The sequence below is a fragment of the Emydura macquarii genome, unplaced genomic scaffold (genome assembly GCF_026122565.2).
Source record: "Emydura macquarii macquarii isolate MOO-44397 ecotype Brisbane River unplaced genomic scaffold, CSIRO-AGI_Emac_v2 contig_1253, whole genome shotgun sequence".
Classification (NCBI taxonomy): domain Eukaryota; kingdom Metazoa; phylum Chordata; order Testudines; family Chelidae; genus Emydura; species Emydura macquarii.
In genome coordinates, this window is record NW_027131390.1 from 60,421,648 (window position 1) to 60,446,294 (window position 24,647).

Here is a 24,647-nt window from a genome sequence, read left to right on the forward strand (position 1 = left end):
TACTTCAATAAACGCCACCCACGCTGCAGGCTCCTGCCCCTCCCATGGAGATAGAATATGCCTTTTCCTTAGCCTCATCCAGAGGATCTCCACGTGCCTCACCTTCATATAGGAGATCCAGACATTTATCCTTGTAACAGACACTGGGACATCCAAGGATTTGGGCCATGGTTCCCAACATCATGACCACTGGAAACATGCCCATTTATGCAATATGGCCCTACTGAGGACCTTGGTCTGCTCAGAACAGTGCAAACTATTAGGACAAACCTCATTACCCTAAGTTACCTCTCCTGTTGTGCTCAGCCACCCTGGCTGCACTGGAGCCTCTTCTGATCCAACTTCAGGCTGTGTCTGAGGAAGAACCAGAGGAGTGGTACCCATAGAGATCTCTTAGGACCAGTGACTCTCCCATTTACTCCCATTGTTTAGGCTGTAGTTCTATCTAGTGCCCTATAGAGGGATAACTTTAAGTGCTTCCAAGAGCTCCTTAAGAGTGTGGTGGAAGCTCTGCAGATCCTAATGGAGTCAATTCAAGGACCAACTCATAAATGAGTGGACATCCTGCAATCTATCTCAGCCCTACCAGTCAACGAGACTATCATGGACACAGTGGTTCCCACCCCCAGAAGCTGGATAAGAAATATTGAGTTCCACCTAAATGAGCTGAATTCTTTTATACCAACCTTGTGCCTTCCATGTTGTTAATTACAACAGCCATTGAAAAATTGAAGCAATATATGTCCACACCAAAAGAACAGGAAACTTTGACTGAAAAGCTTATTTATCAGCAAGTTTATAATTCCAAGCAGCCAATTCCCAGGTTTATTGGCCAGGTATGATTTCTGGATCCACGACCCATTCTCTCTTTCTTTCCTGACAAACTTCCTCCTGATGTAAGGGAGGAGATTGCTCCCAGAGTTTCTGCCATGATTGCTTTAATATTATAAGAGAGAGAAATACTTTTGGGACTTGTGTCATAATGGGAGATTTTGACTTCCCAGATATAGATTGGAGAATGAAGGCTACTAATAATAGTAGGGCCTGTTCCAGGATGTGATAGTATAACCCACATGCCTAATAGGGAGATATTTCTTTAAAAAAATGTATTGGGAGTGAGTAGGAGTGAATTGTGTCTGGGTCGTTGTTGATAGGTAGATGCACAATTGGAACTCCACACCCAAAAATTTCTGAAATTGGGTACGGTAGTTTTGGATATGCTCAATAGACACCCTGTAGCTGGACTAGTCCAGTAGCAAGGATTTTTAATAAATCTCTCTATTTGGGGGCAGTACCATGTTATTGGAGAATAGCTAATATCATACCTATATTTAAGTAAGGGAAATAAAGTGATCTGGACAATTACAGACCGATTAGTTTGACCTCAGTAGTATGCCAGGATTTAAAACAATTTGTGAAGGAAAGATTAATTACATTCATAGAGATAAATGGTAAATGGGTGTAATGCAACATGGGTTTATGAAAGGTAGATCATGTCAAATTGAAGTACAATAGCTGGACTTCAGTAAAGCACTTGACACAGTGGCACATGGGAAATTAGTTAAATTAGGGAGGGAGGGGATCAATACAAGCATTGTAAGGTGGATATGGAATTGGCTAAAGAGGAGAGGACAAAGGGTTGTCTGAAAGGTGAATTATCAGACTGTGGGGAGGTTAATAATGGTGTTCCTGAAGGATTGGTCTTGGAACCAATCTTATTCAATATTTTTATTAATGATCTTGGCACAAAAAGTAGGAGTGTGCTTATGAAATTTACCAATGATACAAAGTTGGGGGACATCATCAGTACAGAGGAAGATCAGAATATTATACAGAAAGCTTTGGATGACCTTGAAAACTATAGTGATAGAAATGGGATGAAATTCAAAAGCACAAAGTGCAAGGTCATGTCTGCACTTAGGGTCTAATAATAAGACTTTCTTCTACAAGCTGTGGACTTATCAGTTGAAAGCACAGAGGAGGAGAGAGACCTGGTTGTGTGGTCAATCATAAGATGGCTGTGAGCCACCAACGTGATAGAGCTGTGAATGTATTCACATTCCAAGGATGTATTCAGCAAGGCATTTCCAGAAGTATTAATGCCATTGTACAAGATACTGATAAGACCACACTTGCAATACTGTGTTTTTTTCTTGTCACCCATGTTCAAGAAAGAGGAGGACGCAGAGGAAGTTTGGGGGGAAGGGGCACGGTGGGGCTCGGGCCAGTGATCACACGGGGCAGGGAGGGAGTGCCAGCCAGTCCGGCTCTGCCTCCAGCTCTGCTTCTGGCCATGGCTCCGAGCCACGGCCCTGCTTCTGGCCCTGGTTTTGGTTGCTGATGCCTGGCTGTGACTCTGCTGCCAGCCCAACCATGGCCCCTGCCCTGACCCCAACCTGGAGCTCGGACCACAGCCCACCTGCAGTTTTGCTCCCAGCCACAGACCCACCCCAGCTCTGGCCCCAGCCTCAGCTTCTGGCTCCCAGCCTGGCCATGACTCCGGCCCCCGATTGCTCCCGCCCCAGCTCCCAACCGCGGCTGGTGGGGGAGGAAGGTATGGACGGGGATAAGGAAGAGTGCAAGGTAAAAAGTCAGTGGACCACTACATTGGGGGTAAATACTAGGGAAAAGGAAGAGCTATTAAAGCTAAAGGACAATGTTGGCACAAAAACAAATGGATATAAACTGGCAATCAACAAATTCAGGCTGGAAAATAGAAAAACGTTTCTAACCATCTGAGAGGACAGGTTCTGGAACAGCTTCCTAATAGCAGTTGTGAGGGCAAAAAAACTAATTAGTTTTAAGAGAGAACAGAAGAAATTTATGAGTGTAAACGTATGATGGGTTTCCTTGTGATGGTAGGGGGCAGGGCTCAACAGCTCTGGAGCTCCTTTCTGGTTTGTGCCTTATTTTCCTAAAGCTCGTGCTTCAGTGTCTCAGCCAGGGATCAGGAAGGGATTCCCCCCCAGTGTATTCTGGAGGGTTTTTTTTTTAAAACTCCTTTCTCTGAAACATCAGAGATGGCCATGGCTATAGATGGGTCATTGGGTAGGGTGGACCAGGGCTCTAAGGTGGCACGAAACATTTTTTCTTTCAGGTGCTTGGCTGGCTGGTTCTTGCTTACATGCTTAATTGATTGCTATCTGTGTGGTCGGGAAGGAATTTTCCCTCAGGTCAGATTGGTAATGACTTCCTTTGAAGCATGTTGGTGTGGGTCACTTGCCAGGATTATCTGGATATATCTCACTTAATGATTCACTGTCATTGTGGGAGCCTTGAGAACTGGTGCACCTTGGTCCTGCCTGTTCTCTCCCTGTGGCATATAATAGTCTAGCCTCACATGGGCTTAAATGCTTTGGTCTCATTTCAGTTGCTGGGTTTAGTATGTGGTCCTGATTGCTGTTGGTGGCCTGTAATGTACTGGTGGTCAGACTGGATGATCTAGTGGTCCCTTCTGGCCTTGAACTCTGTGACTCTGTGGTGGCCAAAAACAGCTTGCAGGTGGCCCTTGACCTGGTCCATATCATCTTGAGCTCAGTGGTGGTCATGAGTCTGTGCCCTTAACCGAAGTCTCCAGGTCAGATACTGTGTTTAGCAAAGTGGTGCTGCAATGTTTGTTTTTCTAAAAACGCTGAGTTCCCACCTGCATTGCACAGGTTCACTGCTGGGGAGAAACCATTAGTGGAATGTATATGTGGACAATCACCCAAAGGAAAATGAGAAGTTATTTACCTGTAAGGTAACTTAGTTCTTCGAAATGTGTTGTCCATTTGCACATTTCACCACTCACCCTCCATCTCCTCTACCTCGGACTCCTGGGATTCTGTGGTGGAGAGGAAATTAAGTGGGAATTAGCAGATTCTGCCCTTATATGCCCTCGATGTGGACCAAAGGGACTTTCAGGCCATACAGACAATGATGGCTCAAAGATTCTGAACTCAAAGCACATCCCATTAGTGGAATGTGCATATTGAACAAGACTTCTCAAAGGACTCGAGTTACTGTACAGGTAAGTAACTTCATATTTGGCTATTTTAGTTATAGAGGAATTGGACTTGGAGAGTTAATTCTAGCAACATTTGAACTCAGGTTGAATAAAGTGCTACAATAGATGTCTCTAAATACTCCCTAGTGAAGTGCACAAATGTGTGAACTCCTGGGCCAAATTCATTTGAAGTGTAACTCCATTGAAGTTAATGGAATTACACCACAGATGTATTTGACAACTAGTGTGTGTGTAGGGAGTGGACACTTAGGACCTGATTCTCCTCTCACTTATATTACTACTCGAAGTCAGTGGAGTTATTCTGGATTTATACTATTGTAAATGAGAACAAAATTTAAATCAAATCAAAACCCTTGCTACTAGAGACATCAGTGAAGAGACATACAGGAACTGCCCTCATGGTGATAGGCATCTCTTGCTAACAATCTTTTCCCTGTGCCATAAGCAAAAGACTAGTAATTTCTTACTGAAGAGAGTGCCAAGACCTCCGCATCTTATGTACTCTTCATGAATTAAAAATGGGTACTGTAAGATTTTAACAGATCAACAAAGACAGCATTGTGAATACTGCTATTTAGGATAATTTATTGTTCTTTCATATATTGTGTGTCAAGTATGTTAATTTTTACATTTGTGTTCTAGTACATTCGTCTAGGAATGTTTGAGCTGCACTGTGATGAATTGATTAGGGCTTTGGCAAAGCGAGCAGATGCAGTTTGTGGAAAAATTGTTGCCAAAATGTTCAAAGATCATCAAGATATAAACCTGAGGTAAATCTCAAATTAAAATTGCACAAATAAATGTACATTGTTTTGTTTCCGGTGCTAAATTTTTTAAACATTTGAAAAGTATCTTTAATCTCAAATTTTACTATTGTCTACACTGCACAGAGATGTTAAAATATGTTATTTGTAGTTTGTGTAAGTAAAGACTGAATGAAAAATTAAGTAATGATTTTTTGCCCTTAGTTGTATATTTGGGCAGAGAAGCACATTACATGTATAGACACACGCATCAGACTTTGTCTCTCTTTTCTATATTTCAGGTTATGTGATGAATTTGAGAAGATAGCCGAGAAAGCTCTTACCACTCCATCCAATACACAGGAGTTAATGGAACTTAAGGTACACGTTTCTTCTTATATACTACAAGCATTGTATAATTAACAATGTCTTGATCTGCTGTTTGATACACAGTGACAGTGTAAGTGTAACCAAGTTGCCTCGCTTATGGCCCTGATGGGACACTACTTGGGGAGGGCTCTGAGTTACTACAGAGAATTCCCAGGTGTCTGGCTGGTGGGTCTTGTTAGAGTCTAACTGATTACTGTATTTTGGCTCAGGAAGGAGTTTTCCCCCTGGTCAGACTGGCAGAGATCCTGGGGGTTTTTCGCCTTTCTCTGTAGCATGGGGCACAGTTCACTCGCAGGCTTAAACTAGTGTAAATGGTGGATTCTCTGTAACTTGAAGTCTTTAAATCATGATTTGAGGACTTCATTAATTCAGCCAGAGATTATGGGTCTTTTACAGGAGTGGGTGGGCGAGGTTTTGTGGCTTGCAATTTGCAGGAGGTCAGACTAGATGATCATGATGGTCCTTTCTGACCTTATAGTCTATGAGTCTATAAGTTAGGTCTTGCCTACACTACACAGTTTTGTTGACAAAAGCTGACTTTTGTCGACAAAACAGTGGAGGTGCACACACTGAATGCTCCTTCCACTGATGTAACTCCCTTGCTATGCTGACATAATAAAACCACTTCATCGAGAGGCATAGGGCTTTTTGCCATGTAGTTAGAGTGATGCAACATCGGTGTAGACACTGCGCTTGGTTATGTTGTCCTAATTGACCTCCAGGAGGTGTCCCACAATGTCCATCTTGACTGCTCTGGTTAGCAGTTTGAACTCCGCTGCCCTGAAGGTACACAAGTATGCACCCCTCCCCCATTTAAAGGCCTGGGAATTTTTAAAATCCCTCTTCCTGTTTGCTCGGAGAGCACAGTTCAGACAGCATCTTCCTATCTGACCATGCTGGCATTCTGCAGCAGATGCCCTCCCACATGGAGTACGCTGGAGCTGTTGGATCTGCTGGGTTGATGGGGAGAAGATGCTGCGCAGTCGCAGCTTCATCTTAGCCATAGAAACTTTTATACTTACAGGCTGATTGCTAGTGGCATGCAGGAGAAGGGACATGAAAGGGAGATGCAGCAGTGCTATGCTAAAATCAAGGAGCCTGCGCATCTACGCACACAATTCCAGAAAGATGGCTTTGCACAACTGAAAGTTCTGCTCATCATCCCATACATGCAGCACGATGCAATCCTACCACTCAGTGCATGTTTCCTGAGCCCAGTACCGACACTCCACTATGTGCATCTGTTTCGTGAATGCTAGCAGCAATCTTAAATTATTTATTTCCATGGCATACAGCAAGGCAGGCACCACCTATTCACTCTCTGTTTCTCAGCTCATGAAATACTGCAGGACCAGCTGCGTTGTGTTCATAATGCTCATCACCAGATTGGTCAGCAGTTCAGGATCCATGCTGTTAGGCAAAGATTTCAAGTGCACAATTTAAAATGGCTATTGTAAAACGGCATGAAATGAAGTCAGAAGCCTATAGAATGATGAGACGGAAAGAACTGCATCATGGGATAGTGAGCAACTGATATAAATAAAGTTGATGTAATTTAAGTTGCTTTAACTCTGTAGTGTAAACATGGCCTTAATAGGAATTTTGCAACTGATCTCAGTTGGACCAAGATTGCACACCTGATTTTTATTAGTAAGTGGAAATGGATCATTAAATTCCTGTGCTAGTTAGTGCTAGTAGGTGCCAATAGTGATTTATATGTTATAGACAACATGCCCATTAGAAACAAGGTTGAGAACATCTTTCTTTCATGCAGGCCTTTGAACAGATAATGTGATCTAATGGTAAAAACTTTTGGCCATTACTGACTTCATTTAAATTTGTGTCATCACATTAATTATTTTTGCAGTGGTCTTGTAGCCATGTTGCTCCCAGGATATTATAGGGACAAGGTGGGTGAGGTAATGCCTTTTATTGGACCAACTTCTGTTGGTGCTAGTGACAAGCTTTCAAGCTTACACAGACCTCTTCTTGAGGTCTGGGAAAGGTACTCCGAATGTCACAGCTAAAAACAAGGTGGAACAGATAAGGAGTTAATACATGTTGCAAGAGATCATGCAAGGTGAAGTGGGCAGTTAACACATCTGTAGTCCTAGGATAAAGGAAGATTAGTGGGTTACAGATTGCTGCAATGAGCCATAAATCCAGTCGTTCTTAAGTCCATGATTTTTGGTGTCTAGCAGAGTTATGAATTTAAGTTCCCACACTCTTTTTTTGAAGGTGTGCAGGGTATAATAGCTAGACACCATAAATCATGAACTTAATAAAGACACAGGATTTTTATGGTTCATTACAACCATCTGGAATCCACTAACCCTCCTTTGTCCTATGACTATAGGTGTTAACTGCTCACTCCATCATGAACACAGACTTCATGTTTAATATGTAAAGACTATTTTAGATATCTTGACAGATTAAAGAAATTGGAGCTTTGATTGGAAGACATTTATGTTGTTTAATTTTGTTTCCCATAGGCCTATATACAGAAAGTGGAAACACGGGACATGTTTGAATTGGAACAGAAATTAGTGGACTCTAAAAATTGCCTTGCTTTTCTGATAGAGTGTGCAAACTTCTCACCAGCAGATATTCGACTGAACAATAGTGTCTTTCAGTGGTATGCTCGAATGGCAGAGATTTTTGAAGAGCATAGCAATATCATTAAAGAAAAAACAGAGCAATTTCAGGAGGGACTTAAGGTTAGTAATGAAAGCATTTTAAAAACCTCTGGTTATTTGAATATTTTAAATGACTGTTACAATTGACATAAAAAATCACATTGAAGGGCATAATCTTTTAAAATATATTTTACACCACTCCATTTAAAAACAATGCGGAATTAATTATATTAAATAAACATATGACACCTCACATATCAGAATATATAATATTAACTAATATTGTATTGATTTCTTATTGATTTTATTGCACATGCCATGCATGACTTCTACAATCTAAGACATATTTCACAGTTTGGGCCCAATCCTGTAAGTCTTCTGTGTACAGAACCTCCAGAAATGTTGATGGGAATTATATGTATGAAACTTATAAAGCCCTAATCCTGCAAACACTTGAGCATCTGCTTAACTTAAGCATGTGAGTAGCTGATGTCAACAGAAGTATGCCAGATGTAATAAAAAGTGACTGTAGTTCTGGCAAGAAAGTGATCTACATTCACTAACAAATGTAAATATTACTTTTAGGACCATTTTAAAATAATTCAGTTTTGTAACTGTAAATTTACTATGGACCATTCTTATTTTATTTGTACCTTTTTAAAAAAATCAGTTATAATTTACATATAGTATTTTATCTCTGATGTAGAATATTTTCTTTATACTGTTGACAATGTGTCAATGTACGGTGTCATTGATTTTGTAGCACATAAGTGCTGGTTAGAAGTGGAAAACCTTTTCACATAAAAGTAAACAGTAAATGTTTTATTTATCAATATATAATTTAAGTATGATTATTTTAATTTATATGAGTTGTATGATTGCTTCAATAGGTGCATTATTTTTATGTTCACAAAGAAATAATTATAGACCCAATACTGCAAAACATTACTCCTTGCCGTAGTCCAGTTGACTTCCGTGTCTGGCAAATCAATGTCTGGACCAGAAATTGACTTCAGTGGGAGCACTTGAAGAATTTGCATGACCTGATACAAATTCTTAGACCCGGTGACTGCTAGTTGATACCTGGATGGAATTCGAAGGGGCTTTAAGGGTATAGGGCTTGATTCCAAATTAGATTCTGATATCATACTTCCTACGTATATATGTTTGGTGTTTTTCAAAAATTAAGAAGGTAATTAGTCAGAAGGGGACATAGGATTTACTACACTGGATCAGGTCATCGGTCCATATAGTTTGATATTCTGTCACAGACATAGACATGTACTGATACTTTAACATAGCATTCACCTAGGCCCAGATTTTTAAAAGTATTTAGGTGTTACTCCACTCAGCATTGCAAGGCTTAAGTGACTTAGACAGCTAAATCGCACTTTCAAAAGTGACTAGAGACACTTAGGATCTAAGTGCTGTTGATTTTCAATTGTTTTTTCAATGGAACCAAGGAGCCTAAGTGCTTACGTCACTTTTGAAAACGGGAGTTAGCCATCTAAGTTGCTGTGCCTAAGACCTGGCAATGCCGAGTGGAACAACACCTAAATGTATTTAAAAATCCGGCCCTTGTCAATTTTGCAGTGCTATTCATGTGGGAAAAAATTCCTCTTTGAACCCTTATATATAACATTGTTTGTCATTTTATTAGATACGCTGTGAACGATTTGTTGAGGAATTGGAGAGTTACTCTAAGCAAGGTGAAGAATTTTATACTTTTGGAGACATCCAGGAAGTCAACAGATATCTAAAAAAAGCTCAGGCATTGAATGCAAAGTTGGATGTGGCTGCTGATAAGGTATAGATTTCAAATTTATCCTAAATGTAAATGGATGAATTTGTATAAAATTAAAAGCTTTGACAGTGAAACAGTTACAGACAGGTGGTAAAAATTATTGCCAATTCAACTGCTGTTTAATTTTGTAAGATATTTACCAAACTTACCAGTTTTCCTTCATCTTGAACACTGAAGGGGGTTGAACCAGTCTTAGGGTCCATTATTATTATAGGCCCAAGGCTATTCTAACTTGTTCTGGCAAATGTGATAATTGTAGGGGAATGATCAGCTACTATCTTAATAATAATAATGCCTATCCCAGTGGAGGCAGTGGAAAAGGTGCTGGGCTGTGACTGAGGTTCCATTTCTGGCTCTGCCACTGACCTGCTGGGTGACTTTGAGCAAGTCAGTCCTCTTCTCTGCGCCTGTGTTTGGTTGATGGGGATTGTTGGCTGTGACAGGCAGTCCAACTAGGAGAAGGAAAACTCCAGTTTCAAACCAAGAGCATCAGGTTTGCCAGCTGGTTTGTAAAAGTTGCTCCAGTCACACATGCTGTATGGGTCTGCACCATCAACTCTGGCTAACAGGACAAGGCAAAGGCAAAGCAAGCAATAATACCTATCCCATTTATAGTACTTTTCATATGAAGATTTCAAAGCACTTCACAAAGGAGATAAGTATAACTGCTGTGATGCACAATGCAGGGGCCAAAAATCTGGCCCCATGTATCTATATTGATTCTTTTTTTAGATCTGTCAGTTGGCTTCAGTACTATTAAGAATGATGTATTGGTAACACACTTAAGGCCCTTAGCAGGGTTTGAAGGAGTAGCATGTAATCGACATTTCTGTGTTTCTGAGGAGTTTCAGAGGTTACTGTTGAATGGGTGCTCATCTTCCCTGATGGCTCTTTCTTGCAGGGTACCATAAGGTTCTGTGTAGTCTCCTTTACTGCCCAACATGTATGCTGGGCCATTAAAAGTGTCATGATTTGCTCTCATTAAAGCCAATAGCAAAACTTTTATTAATTTCATTGTGAACAGAATTGAGCCCTAAGGGCATGATTCAAAGCCCACTGAAGTCAGTGGCAGATTGACTATGGGCTTGAGCTTTGGATCAGGCCCCTAGTGAGAAAGAACCACTCTAGTGTGCTGATGGAATCCTTCTTTGTTGGCTCAGTTAAGACCTGTGCCAAGCTCGTGCTATTCTCAGTTCAAAGAAGCAAAAGTAACTGTATGCCATCTTTATGGCTTCCCTGATACTGTGCTTGAGAGGAGCTGAAATGGCCCTCAGTATAATTTAGAGCAGCTTAAAGTTGCTCTTTAAAGTTGCTCACATTAAAAAATCTCCTATGGACTGCTCTGCCAGCTAAGGATCAGATGGAGTGCTATGTGCTTTAGCCTTGTCTTTGCCTGCCTCTTCCTGTTCTCCAACATATCTCCTATGATATTGCCAGCTTTATGTCATCCAAGTATATCCCAGCACTGGAGAAATACAAAGCTAGAGCTGACAGTTTTATTTTAAAAGAGAGGAGTCTGGTAGCAGAGCATTTTCTGTGAAGGATATTTGACTCTGGAACGTGCTGCACTCTTTAGTGCATCAGAGTCTGAATTTTTTGACCTTTAGAGCATCTTCAAAGTTCATCTATTTTTGTGGACTATTGAAGGTGGTGGGTTGAGAGATGTGATTAAGGGTGGCTGTTGTTAATTTGTACTGTGATTGTGTGTATATAGATAGGCATGTCCTTGTATTTTTGATTTTTTAAAAATCTTTGGTTCTGTATCATCTTAAATTTTTGTACTGTACAGTTAGATATTTTCTATGAATATATATGTATAAATATTTAATGAATAAATGGAAGGGCTAGTGGGTGTGGACAAATTGTTCTATATTTCATACCTGACTTTTGCCTCTACAGATTGATCAGTTTAATGCAGAAGAAGAGGCCTTTGGATGGCTAGCATCTCAGTACCCTCAGCGTAAAAAAATCCAAGACGCTCTTAACCCATATCTTCGTCTCTATGATATGACTGTAGAGTTCACTACCAAACACAGAAACTGGGTGGAGGGATTATTCAGAAAGGTGAATCCAGACCAAGTAGAGATAGATGTAGGAAACTATTGGCGTGGACTATATAAACTAGAAAAAACTTTCCATGATTCACCAAACGCATTATCAGTGACAACAAAGATTAAAGCAAAAGTGGAAGAATTCAAAGAACACCTTCCTCTAATCCAGGTAATTTGTAACCCCGGTTTGCAAGAACGGCACTGGGAGGCCATGTCAGAAATCGTTGGGTTTTCACTGAATCCTTCAGAAGATTCTACTGTCTCTTTATATATTGATATGCATCTTGAGCCATACTTGGATAAATTTGAGGCTATCAGTGAAGCAGCCAGCAAAGAACATTCACTTGAGAAGGCTATGATGAAAATGATTTCTGAATGGGATGCAATGGAATTTATCCTCCTCTCTTATAGAGAAACAGGAACCTATATTTTGTCATCAGTGGATGATATTCAGATGTTATTGGATGACCACATTGTCAAAACACAAACCATGAGAGGATCTCCATTTATTAAGCCTTACGAAAAAAAAATAAGGTAAAATGTTTTTACTAATAGAAAGCAACTGTAACTTTAACAAGTAAAAAAAATGAGTTATTCTCCGTAATCTAAAGATATGATTAGAATAGAATCTTTGTGTATTTTGGTAATCTTCCCTAAATAAGGGGGGTAATTCATTTTTAAAGGTCTGGAACCATTTATTGGAATCAGTATTTAATTCCACATAGCTGGTTTTTACTTTTAATGAAAAGTGAGGGAACTGCTTAATCACTTGATAGCTGGTGAACATTTTTAGAGTGTTCATTAAGGATGCACATGCTGTGCTGCCAAATATACAAATTGCATCCTAACAGTCCATTTATTTCAACAGAATAATAATAAATAATGGCAGCATAATTGGGGAGGTAGTGGCCCAACATGAAAAGGGTTATCTTTACCTAAATTGTAATCTTTCTGAATATTAAATAAATTGGAGCCAGTAAACTCTACATAAAGGAGATGAAGAAAATAGAAAAGAGACAAAGATAGAGAAGAAATAGGAATAGCTGTTTTCTTTTCCTAATGCAGAAAACTTGAGTTCCAAAAAAAAATATTTTTTTAAAATTATTTACACTCTCACTCCTGGGCCTTGGTTTTTCCCTCAGTAAATAATTTGCTCTGTTCTTAAAGCCAGCAGGCTTAGACACATTGGAAAAAAACATGAAAAACTTACATTTACAATGATATATTTAAATACAATATTTAAACTTAATTTGAATCTTCTAATCTTTGAGCATCCTTACTTGATATTAAAGTGAAGAATACTTTTTCAGAGTTGCCCCATTCAACAAATATATAATGTCAAATATTCATCATGTAATTCCTGTTTTTTTGTAGCATAATGGTTGTTTGTTAATATAAAAAAGTGATAACTTCCACTGAAATATATGAAACAGTAATTGTACTGGTTCTGAGAGTTATCCAGAATGGCTCAAGCAATTTGTGACTGGAAATGACTAGTATTAATGAATACCTTGTTCAAGCACAAACTGTCAAGGAGAAGGACTTCGACATTGCTGGATTTGCAGACTCAGAACCAGATGGACTTTATCATGGTCTTGAAGAGATGGTGTTCTGGTGGGATGGAGAGTCAGTCCTTTAAGAAGGCTGATCTAGGATCCAATCATAACTTAGTTATAGCCAACATAAAGCTCAAAATGCAAAGCAAGAAATGTCTAGCAAGTACTCTGAGTCTGCTATAATGTCAATAAACAGAAACACAAGTGGAATTCAGGAAGATGATTTCAGTTTTGTTCAAACTGCTGACCTCTGCACAGGTAGTATAAATCAAATAGAGCACAACATCTTCTTCTGCATTACAGAGACTGTGAATAAGCTCCTGCGGTAACAGACCCTAAAGAAGAAACCTTGGATCACAGAGACAATTATCGAATTGTGTGATCAATGAAGGAAGCTAAGAGCACAAAGGAAGATGGATGAAACTACAAGAGAGCAATATTCCTGTATAATACAAGCAATTGATGCACTGATTAAAGTGGCAATAGAAGAGCGACTTGAATGACAGTGCATCGATATTCAGAACTTTTCTCTGGCAAATGCCAGTACGAAGGCCTGCCAAACAATCAAAACTCTCTTGAAAGGTTTATCTGGCAGGAAAAAATCATGTTTCACCCAACACTTGTGGTAATTATTGCTGAGAACTATATAGTATGAACAAAAAAAAAATCTAAGCTGAAAGTGTAAGAGGCAGAGGAAATCTACTGGAGAAGGTTGACTTATCCCAACTGAAGTTGAGGATGCAGTGCAAACACTGAAATACGGCAAGCACTGAAAAACAATAAAGCCCCTGGAGTGGATAACATAGCAGAACTAATTGAAAGAGATGGAGAGGCACTTATATGGGTGTACCATAAGCTTCCCAATGTGATTTCAGCATCTGGAAGATGGTCCAAGACTTGGACACAGTCTCAAGACTTTGACATAGTCAACAATGGTGTTTATTGTAAACAAGGGGGACCCAGCTGTTTGTGAAAATTACTACACAATCTCATTATTGACACACCCTAGAAAATACTGCTGTGAATCATCCTGGAGAGAATTGCATCCAAGGTAGAGAACTTCTAGGTGAAGAACAAGCCAAGTTTAGACCCAAAAGAGGTACAGTGGATCAAATGTTCAGTGTACATGGGCTGTGTGAGAAAGTGCTGGAGATTGATGGGAAGTTTGTCCATGTCTTTGTGGATTTAGCTAAAGCATTTGACAGCATATGGCACAAATCTCTCTGAGAAATCCTGGAGCTGGTGGGAGTTGGTGAAAATGTACTATGTCTGATAGAAAATCTCTATGGAAGTGTGATGGTTTTGGTGTTTGTGGTCATGTGCAAAGAGGATCATTGTCATACAGGTGTGCTTGCTATCACCAATCTTCTTCATCTTGAAGAAATCTTAAGAACCACTGACAAAAATCTACATACGGGTGTACCTATCCGTGGATGAAAAATTAGTCATGGATGCTTCACTGATGATAGTGACCTGATTGGATCATTGCAAGAAGAGGTGCAAAAATTGCTAGAAGAGTAGTGGGGGAAGCAGGGAAATTAGGTCTAAAGGTATCACACGAAACAACAAAGACAGTGGTGACATCTAAGCCTGTGGAAGAGGTGAAGATATTTTTCCCCAAATCTTGAGGAGGCATTGGAGTGTGTTGAGCACTTCAAATACCTGGGTAGTATGACTACAAGGGACACAAAACATCACTTAGGCCTGGTCTACTCTGGCGACGGAGGTCGACGTAACATCACTTACGTCGATCTCTGAAAACCTGCATCTATACTGGTACGGCAGTTCCGTTGACTTAAACTGTGGCAAAAGTCGACGTAATAAAACCACCTCCACAAGTGGCGTAGCGCCTAAATCGATTTTATCGGGTCGATTTTGCGTCAGTGTAGACAGTATGATATAGCGAGGGCAGAAAGCTGTAGGAAAGTGATTGACGGCAGATACGTAAGCCTCAGAATGCTCAGAGCTCTGTTCCCTGCAGATTAGCTGAGAGTCGTTAGGGGGCAATTAGGAGCAGCTGAGGTGAATTAGGGACCAGCCAGGTGCTCCATAAAAACCCTCCGTCCCAAACAGACAGGGCACGAGCTGGGAGGAGTAGGTGTGCCGTGCTGTGCTGTGTGTAGGAGTGCTGAGTTGCAAGGAGGAACAGACCAGAGTGCAGAGATTCTGTGGAGGAACAGGCTTGAGGAAGGTACCAGGCTCAAGAAGCCAGAACGAGGGGGAAAATTAGCCCAGGGGAAGAGAAGTGCAGTTGGGAACACGGTGCCAGCAGCACATAGATGCTTCTTATGGGGCCCCTGGGCTGAGACCCGGAGGAGCGGGTGGGCCCGGGTCCCTACCCCCTCCTCGGGGAAGACGGGGTGACTGGAGACGCCCTGGCCCACTACAAGCAACCAGAGCGTGAGACCCGCTAGGGGGGAGTCGGCTGCCTGCCACAACAGAGTGTAACATAATTCGACGTTAATGGCCTCCGGGAGGTATCCCACAATGCCCCGTTGTGACCGCTCTGGACATTCGCGCTCTGCTGTTACATGCTCATGCTACCTGGAAATGGCCCCTTCCCTCATGCCCTGGGAAAATTTGAATTTTCATTTCTTGTGCAGCCAGCGTGGAGAGAGCTTTGTCGCTGGACTCCTCATGGCTACTGCAAGGCCAAAATGCACTCCAGCATGGAGTCAACCAGAGGTCTTAGATCTCATCAGTCTGTGGGGTGAGGAGTCCATTATTGCTCAGCTGAGAGCCAGCAAAAGGAATTTGGACATTTACAGAAACATATCCCAGGGCACGCTGGAGAAGGGACACAACAGGAATGCGCAGCAGTGCTGCATGAAGATCAAGGAGCTGCGGCAGTCACATCAGAAAACCAGGGAAGCTAACAGCCATTCTGGCTCCGCACCAAAAACATGCCACTTCTACGAGGAGCTGCATGCAATTCTCGGCGGTGACCCCACCACGGTGCTGCCCCACAGCATCGATAGTCCGCTAGATCACAGTTCATGGACAATAATGAGGACTCCGTGGATGAGGAGGAGGCTGAGGAGAGCAGGGTGTCTGTTCTCCCAGACAGTCAGGACCTATTCCTGACCCCAGAGCAGTCCAGCACAATACAGGACAGCAATAATGATCCCGAGGAAGGCACATCTGGTGAGGTTTTTTTCTTCTTAGCCGTCCTATCCTTTTAAAAGGGGGGGCAGGAAGGGGATTTCAGGCGTTTAGTGGACTTTACTGGGGGGTTACTCCTGGAACAGATTATTTATGTGCAGAGATATGCTCTGAGAATCATCACTTGATATCTCAAGTAAACTTTCATGTAGGTAATCTGTTATCCTTTGCACAAGGTTTCGGGGGAAGGCAGCCTTGTTCCTTCCTCCCCGGTAGGATACTTTGCCACGCCACACTGCAATCAAGGGAGCAGGCATCATGGCAGAACACAGCATAGCAGCATAAGGGCCAGGCTGGTACCCCACCGCATGCAGCAAATCTTCCTTTTCCTTGTGCGTTACCCTCAGGAGACTGATATCGCTCATGGTCACCTAGGGAAGACGGCACATGTTTAAAATACCTGAGCTGTACAGCAGATACCCTGTACCTCTGTATTCCCCATTGTAGTGTCCTACCAAGTCATTTTAATTATTTTGATTTGGTTTCAGAAGAGACTATTAACCTCCGCACACTGTCCTCAGATCCCCTGTGGCCGCCTTGTAACAAAACGGTCATCTAAATTAAACCATGTTGCCTAGTCACCCTTCTAATACAGGGCATTTAAAATGAGCTTTTTAAAGATTATTAATCCTCTCTATAGCACAGTAAAGTGCCCCTGGCTTACCATCTCTGTAACAGCACAGCGAGACGACCCTTCTGGGATGTTAGGAATGGAATGAGGGTCTGGGTTTGCCTTGTGCACTGCAAGGGGAGTATTTTATACATTGTTGAAGTTCCATTTTCTAACAATGGCAACCTTGTGCATTCCTTTTCGTTATGTAGACACTTCGGCCTTGGCCCAACCCTCTAGAAATGCTATGGAAAGACTATTGCAGATTAGAAAGAGGAAAAAAAATCAAGAGATGACATGTTTGGCGAGCTCATGAATGCCTCCGTGGCTGCCGAGGCAGAGCTCAGGGTGTGGCGGCTGACCTTGTCCCAGAATATGGACATGAACAGGGAGAGTCGCAGAGAAATGCAGGAGCATGATCACAGTATCACGCAGGAGATGCTGCAAATCATGCGTGACCAGGCAGACATGCTCCAGCAGTTTGTGGAGCTTCAGGAGGAGCGGAGGCCGGACAGAGTCCCGCTGTAGCCCCTCCATAATGCTCCTCCGCCTATGGCTTTGCTGCCCTGCTGCTCCCCACCCTCAAGAGGTCTCGGAGGAGAATGGTCAGGCTGCAGTAGGTGATGCACTCCACCCCAGTGGAGGCGAGCAGAAAGCAGTGGCGGCCCCGCTAACAGCTGGCCTGCAAGAAACCACGCTACCCCTTGAGATTGTGAATGAACACTCACCCCCTGCCCCCACGACTTGAATGTTCATAAATAAAAGTTTGCATCATTTCAACAGATTTCCTTATTAAATCATATCTTGTTTGGAAGGGATTTAGAGGGTACTGATACCAATGGTGGGGGGGATGTTGAACAAAGGCAAATAACAGACAGGAACAGAAATCAGTCCTGCATCTCATTGCAGAACTTGGTTTTCAATGTTTCCCTAATGCAAAGCGCTCCGCGGTTAGCTCCCAGTGTAGTGCTGGCAGCTGGTTACTCATAATTGGCAGCCAGTCTTTGCCTCCACAGCCCAACCCTGGGGGAACCTCTCCCTCTTCGCTTCACACACATTATGAAGAACCCAGCATGCAGATATCACTGACAAGAGGTTCTTTTCACTCATGTCCAGCCTAGTGAGCAGACACCTCCATCTGGCATTTAAATACCGAAACACACATTCAACAATCATTCTCCAAGTGCTTAACCTGTTATTAAAACACACCTTGTTGCTGTCAAGGTGCCCAGTGTACGGCTTCATTAGCCAAGGGAGCAAGGGGTAAGTAGTATCTGCCAGGATCACTATGGGCATTTCCACTTCCCCGATGTGAATTTTTTGGTCAGGGAAAAAAGTGCCCGCCTGCATGTTAGAGAACAGCCCTGAATTCTGAAATACATGCATGTCATGCACCTTCCCAGACCACCCCACATCGATGTTGGTGAAATGACCCCTGTGATCCACAAGGCCCTGCAGGACCATGGAAAAGTACCCCTTGTGGTTTATGTACTTGTTTGCTAGGTGGGCAGGCGCTAAGATAGGGATGTGCGTCCCATCAGTGGCCCCCCTGCAGTTTGGGAACCCCATTGTGGCAAACCTGTCCACTATGTCCTGCACGTTTCCCAAAGTCACTATCCTTCTTAGCAGAAGTCTATTGATGGCCCTGCCCACTTGAATCACGGCAGCGCCCACTGTAGATTTACCAACTCCGAATTGATTTCCAACCGAGCGGTAACTGTCGTGGGTTGCCAGCTTCCACAGAGTGATGGCGACTCTCTTCTCCACCGTCAGAGCTTGTTTCAAACGAATATTCACATGCTTCAGGGATGGGGCCAGCTCCGAGCAAATTTCAAGGAAAGTGGCCTTTCGCATACGAAAGTTTTGCAGCCACTGGTCATCATCCCGCAGCTACATAATGATGCTGTCCCACTAGTCTGTGCTTGTTTCCCGGGACCAGAACCGACACTCCACGGACAGCAGATGATGCGTTATGGCCTGCAGCAATCGGGAATTGTTCCGCTCGATGGCTTGTAGCAAGGCAGCCTCGGTGGCATCGCAGTTGCCTGTGCTTCGGCTTTTTGCTCTACTTCGAAAATACTCAATGATAAGCCGCGATGTATTTGTGATGCTCACAATAATAGTGCAGAGTTGAGCTGGCTCCACGTCTCCGCAGCAATGGCAAGCACGCAGCATAAACAAACGGCGCAAAAATCGGTTTTCTCTTTGTTTGGGGGAAGAAGGGAGGGGGAAGGAGCACTGCAACATGGGATGATGAAATTAATCCCAACAGCCACCGCGGCTAGTTACACTGTGGGATAGCAACCCACAGTACACTGCTTTGAATGTTGACACAAGCGTGGCGAGTGTGGGCGCATGAGCCAGGCGCAAAGAGCATGGTGTGTACACGGTCCAGCGACTTCTAAAAATCAGCAGGTGAAAGTCGACTTTAAATAAGTCGACTTCACTCTGCAGTATAGACATACCCTTAGAGATCTGACGTGGAAATAAATTCATGACTGCGGTTCTAGCTACACTCAGACACATTTGGAGGAGCAAAGGTGTTACCGTGACGTGTAAAATGAAATTGATGTGGTCTCGTGTCTTCAGCATCTTGCTATATGCAGATGAGACATAGATGTGAAGGAAACAGGACTTTAAGAGGATTTCTGCCTTCAAATTGAAATGCTCCCGGTTATTGCTGTACATTAGCTATATTTCACACATGACTAATGAGGAGGCAATCATCTGAATTTACAGCATAATCAGAATGATACCTGATATCAAGACAATCAGACAAAGAAAACTTGAGTTTGTGGGACAAATGGGTCAGATGAGTGGAGGAAGATTGCCAAAGCAAGTTTTGATGGTTCCAGGGCAGAAAATGCTTGCAGCAAGTGGTTTGATGATGTGGCTGACCGGACAGTATATATAGTATGTTGAGTTTCTCAAGACTGTGTGAAGACATGAAATGTATAGGAAGATTGCTGGCCAATGACACCTGTGTGTTGTGTTTACGATTTCTTGTAATGTGTTCTTGTGGTGCTTTGCACATGAGAGAAATGTCCATATATACAGTATAACATTGTAATTCCATCTCATGATGTTGATGACACTGATGAGGTTTATAATAGCATAACATAGCCTTAAGGTCTGTGAGACTTCTATAACTCCACATAAAGCCCCACTCTTCCAAGAACACAGCAAAATGTTTATAACTCTGGCTCACTTGCCAGAGTACAATCCCAGTTTCCCTTCTGCAATTCTGTTTAATGTTGGTGGCAGCGAACTATGGTAGACTAAATTATTTAATTGCTCTCCCTGACTCTCTGCTTGGAAAATTGCATTTTTGTCTCTGCTTTCTGTGTACCGCAGAAGGCCGAAGGTTTGTGCTTTGAGATCTCGGTAATGAGAAAGGAGCAGTTAGACAAGAGGGAAGTGCTTACAGCTAGTTTTATTTACGCAGCACTTAGCAATTAGGATTACAAGGGAAAGGGCTGCAAGACATGAAAAGAAGACGCTTACCAACGCAAGGATAGGGAGACCCATTCTCTATCCTGCAAGTGAGTTGCAACCAGGGAGCCGATCCACCAGGGGCATCCGCTAGTGCCTCAACGGATCCACGGAGAGCCTTAAGCAGGGCGGCGCCTGGGGGTCTCTATATACCCCTTTTTTTCCTAACTCTAGTAATAAAGTTTACCGGCTACTGATTACGTATATCTCAATCCACTTAAGGATTGGGTCTTAGCATTTGGTTTTTGTTAATCTATTGGCTATTAGCTAAGGGCATTCAGGACTTTTTATTCAAAAGCTGTGGTTAGTTGTCTATAGTTAAAGTTATTCTTACAGCTGGTTCAAGCATTCGTACAGCTGGTTTAAGCAAACATTTTTTGTCAATTTAAGCAGACCTTATACTATTTTCATTCTGAGGATATTTTTAGGCCCCAGAGATAGTTTTTTTTATCTGCTAGGGGTTTTTCAAAGGACAAGGCCAAATCTAGCCCTCAGGAGGCCCTAGCATTGCTCATAAAGCCTACTCTGGATTTCAGGGCCTAGTCCTGCCAAACTAAGCAGTTTTCACGTTACAATTTTCGTGCGCGCCCTACACTTTCTGGATGGAGAAGTTACTATAGTAGATGAAATAGGGGTTTGTCACAGCATATGGAGGCTAGATGTGATTCACTTATGTCATTTCACATAGGGTCCCATAAAACATAGGGCAGGGTATTAGTACATTTGTCCCCCTCTCTCTTATGTCAGAGAAACAGGAATATCAAGCAAGAGTAGGGAAGTGGTAATTAGAGTTGGTTGGAAAATTTTTGTCATAACAATTTGCCCTTGCAAAATGCAGTTGTGACAAAATGGATTTTTGTGTGTTAAATGATATCTATTTTAATGAAATTTCCCATGAAAATAAGTATTTTTGTTTTGAAACAAATATCAAATATCAAACAAATATCAAATTTCAAATATTTTGAAAACAAACAAACTTTTTTTGTTTTTAAAATTTAGTATTGGGAAAATATTGAAATTTCATTTTGAAACAAATTTTCTTTCAAAATTGTTTATTGTTTTTATATTTATATTTATTTTTGCATTATTTCATGACATGTTGGTAGTAGTAGTACATATTATGTGATGTTAAGTCAAGTCATAATATGATATGAAATTGTCAACATTTTTTACTCATGTTTTATTTTTTTAAAAACATGAAGGGCAGCTGCTATTTAACACAGATTGACATTTTTGTTTTAGTGTCAAAGTGTTTTAATTACAACAACACAAACAGGAGATATTTTGATATAGAAAATAAGGCAAGAAGTTTCAATCTGTACTAACAGCTATTCTTAATGTATTTTTAAAAACTAAACTAAAATATTTTGGTCATTACATCATAATATGACATGACTTTACATGATAGGAACTGTCATATTATATACTACTACTACAGGCATCATAAAATAATGTAAACATAATTAAAAAATTCAAAAACATTTCATTTAAAACAAAATATCAAATTTTTTCTACAATAAAATTTTGGAGACAGATTTTTTTTAATTTCCATTTTCTGGAGAATTTTGATAATATCTGCTTTTGTTTTGATTTGGAATGAAAACAAATTTTGAAAAGTCAAAATTTCCCACAAAATAGAAATTTTGAGTTTTGACCAGCCCTAGTGGTAATATTACCTCCTATGGCAGTGGTGAGACAACTGCTGAATTATTATACCCAATTCTGGTTTCAGAGCTTCAAAAATTATGTTGAAAAAATTGGGAAGAGTTCAGAGAAGAGCTAAAAGAATGACCTGTGGTCTGGAAAACATACTATACAATGAAAGACTAAAGGAGCTCAAATCTTTTTAGCTTATCAGGGAGAAAATTAAAAAGGAATTTAACTGTGGTCAGTATGTACCACAAAGGGAGAAGATGTCTAATATTAGAGGTCTCTTTAGCAACCAAAGGCATGCAACATTCAATGGTTGGAAATTGAAGTCAGCAAAGTTCAAATTAGAAATAAAATACAGTTCTTTAACAGCGAGGATAATTAACTATTGGAACAGATTACCAAAGGATGTGGTAAATTCACCACCCCTTGAAGCCTTAAAATGAGGATTGTATGTCTTTTTAAAGGAAAAGGTCAAATTCAATCACAAGTTGCAGGGCTAGATGCAGAAATCACTGTGTGAAATTATGTGGCCTATGTAATGCAGACTAGATTAACAGAATGTTCCCATGTAACCTTAAAATCTATGAGATTTATGAATTCCCATAGTTTTGCTATGTGAGTGGTTCCAGTGAAGTCAATGGGTCACTCACATGAGCAAAAGCTCCGGATTGAGCTCAAAATTAAAGCTGTTTTTCCATCCTAAGGTTTCAGTGACATTACCAGAATTTGAGCTCTCATTCTCTAATGATTTTTGATGTTGACAGAAGGAAACTTTTGATGGACTTTCAGACTTATGCACAGTTGTGAGTTTGTGTATTGTGGGGCATATTATTCCTTAATTTTTCCTTATTGTGAATAATAATAATAGCACATCCTTAAAATGGGAGTTAAACAGGTAACTTTCCTGAAAGTATATAGATCCTCACTCACGGTCTGACCCAAAATCAGATCAATGGAAATATTCCAATGGATTTAAACGTTTTTTTGATCAAGCCCTGAGTTAGAAGCCAACCTACACTAGTTGAGTTATTTCAGTTTCATCAGTATTGGGCTCGTGTTTAGGACCCATGTCACAAATAATTAATTGTTAGAGACTGTGGTTCAGTATTTATATACCCATTTTGACCAAAGATGGCATCTTTCATTTAAAAGTTGCATAGTTTTCTTGCTTATTAGCACATACTCCCCAGTCTGGCTGCAAAGGCATTGTATGGGAGTGAAGAATAAGGATCTGCGTAAAAAAAGCTATTGTACTTTTGGAGAACAAGTCAAAATACATTATCCTTAATATGAAGATAAATAGTTAATGTTGGAAAATATTTTATAAATTGAAATTATTTATGTAATTGTCCAGTTCCTGGTTCTCAGTGATTGTAATGTGTATGTGTCTTGTCAAAATGTCTTAGATCTCAACATTCTAAATAAAAAGATTTACTGTTAGCAATAATACAATGCTTGAATCAATGCTTTCTGTTTTAGGGAGTGGGAAGGAAAGCTGTTGTTGCTACAGGAAATCCTGGATGAATGGCTGAAGGTTCAAGCTACTTGGTTGTATTTGGAGCCAATTTTCAGCTCTCCTGACATTATGGCTCAAATGCCCGAGGAAAGTAGGCGATTCACCACTGTGGATAAAACATGGAAAGACCTAATGAAATCTGCCTTGCAGGTAAGGACAGCTCTCTTGAGAAAAAGTGGGTGTGTTTGTAATATGTATCAGAAAATTGTTTCAAGTGAGATAAAAATGTGTTCTATATATTTCATACTTAACTCTTTTCCTGATTCTCTTTTTTTTAAGATGTTGTTTGTCAAACCTATTTCAACTACATTGAAGGACACTATATTGACAAGTAATATTAAACAATATAAACAGTATGTAAAGCAAAGTAATATAAAAACAGTTCACTTCTTTCAGCACTAAAGATTAACTTCGCTAGCATTCCTAAGTGTATAATGAAATTGTGCATTTGCTTTTTTAAAGGGTTTCATCTAATCACTTATTGAACAGTAGAGATATCCCTATCTTTGAAACCTCATGTTAAACCTGCATCATAAATTCGATCTTAGTCCCCTGTAGCTCAACAAGGATATACATTCTTTACAAACTTGGTACATCAGGGAAATAAGCAGTTACCTACTTGGAATTAAATAATAAATTAAAAGAGATATCTATATTCAGCCTGAATCATTTCCATGGTATGGGGACATTTCCAATACTTATTTTCCACCTGGCTTCATAGACTGTAACAAATTAATTGCATAGTTGAGTCTTCAAAAGACATATGAATATCCATTCCTTTCCACTAAAATTGTGCTCACTTTGAAATTACTGCTTGGAGGTGAAAGTTTTTCAGATCTGAAAAACGTACTTAGGGCTGATCTACACTACAGATTTTTGTCTACAAAGGTCAGCTTTTATTGACAAAACAGTGGAGATTAACACACTGAAATGCTCCTCCCACCGATGTAACTCCCCTGCTATGCCGACATCATAAAACCACCTCACCGAGAAAGGAGTTTTGTTTCAGAATTTCCTTAAATTTTATT

General features: G+C 40.9%; 1 protein-coding gene across 1 annotated transcript in view; it reads left to right on the forward strand.

Moving 5' to 3' along the window:
* Positions 1–24,647, forward strand: part of DNAH7 (dynein axonemal heavy chain 7) — a 261,259-nt gene that overhangs the window by 60,486 nt on the left and 176,126 nt on the right. The window contains exons 13-18 of the mRNA XM_067548990.1: positions 4,649–4,776; positions 5,052–5,130; positions 7,632–7,856; positions 9,436–9,582; positions 11,479–12,164; positions 23,583–23,769. Of these exons, the coding sequence (XP_067405091.1) occupies positions 4,649–4,776; positions 5,052–5,130; positions 7,632–7,856; positions 9,436–9,582; positions 11,479–12,164; positions 23,583–23,769 (1,452 nt within the window). The remainder of the gene's footprint in view (positions 1–4,648; positions 4,777–5,051; positions 5,131–7,631; positions 7,857–9,435; positions 9,583–11,478; positions 12,165–23,582; positions 23,770–24,647) is intronic.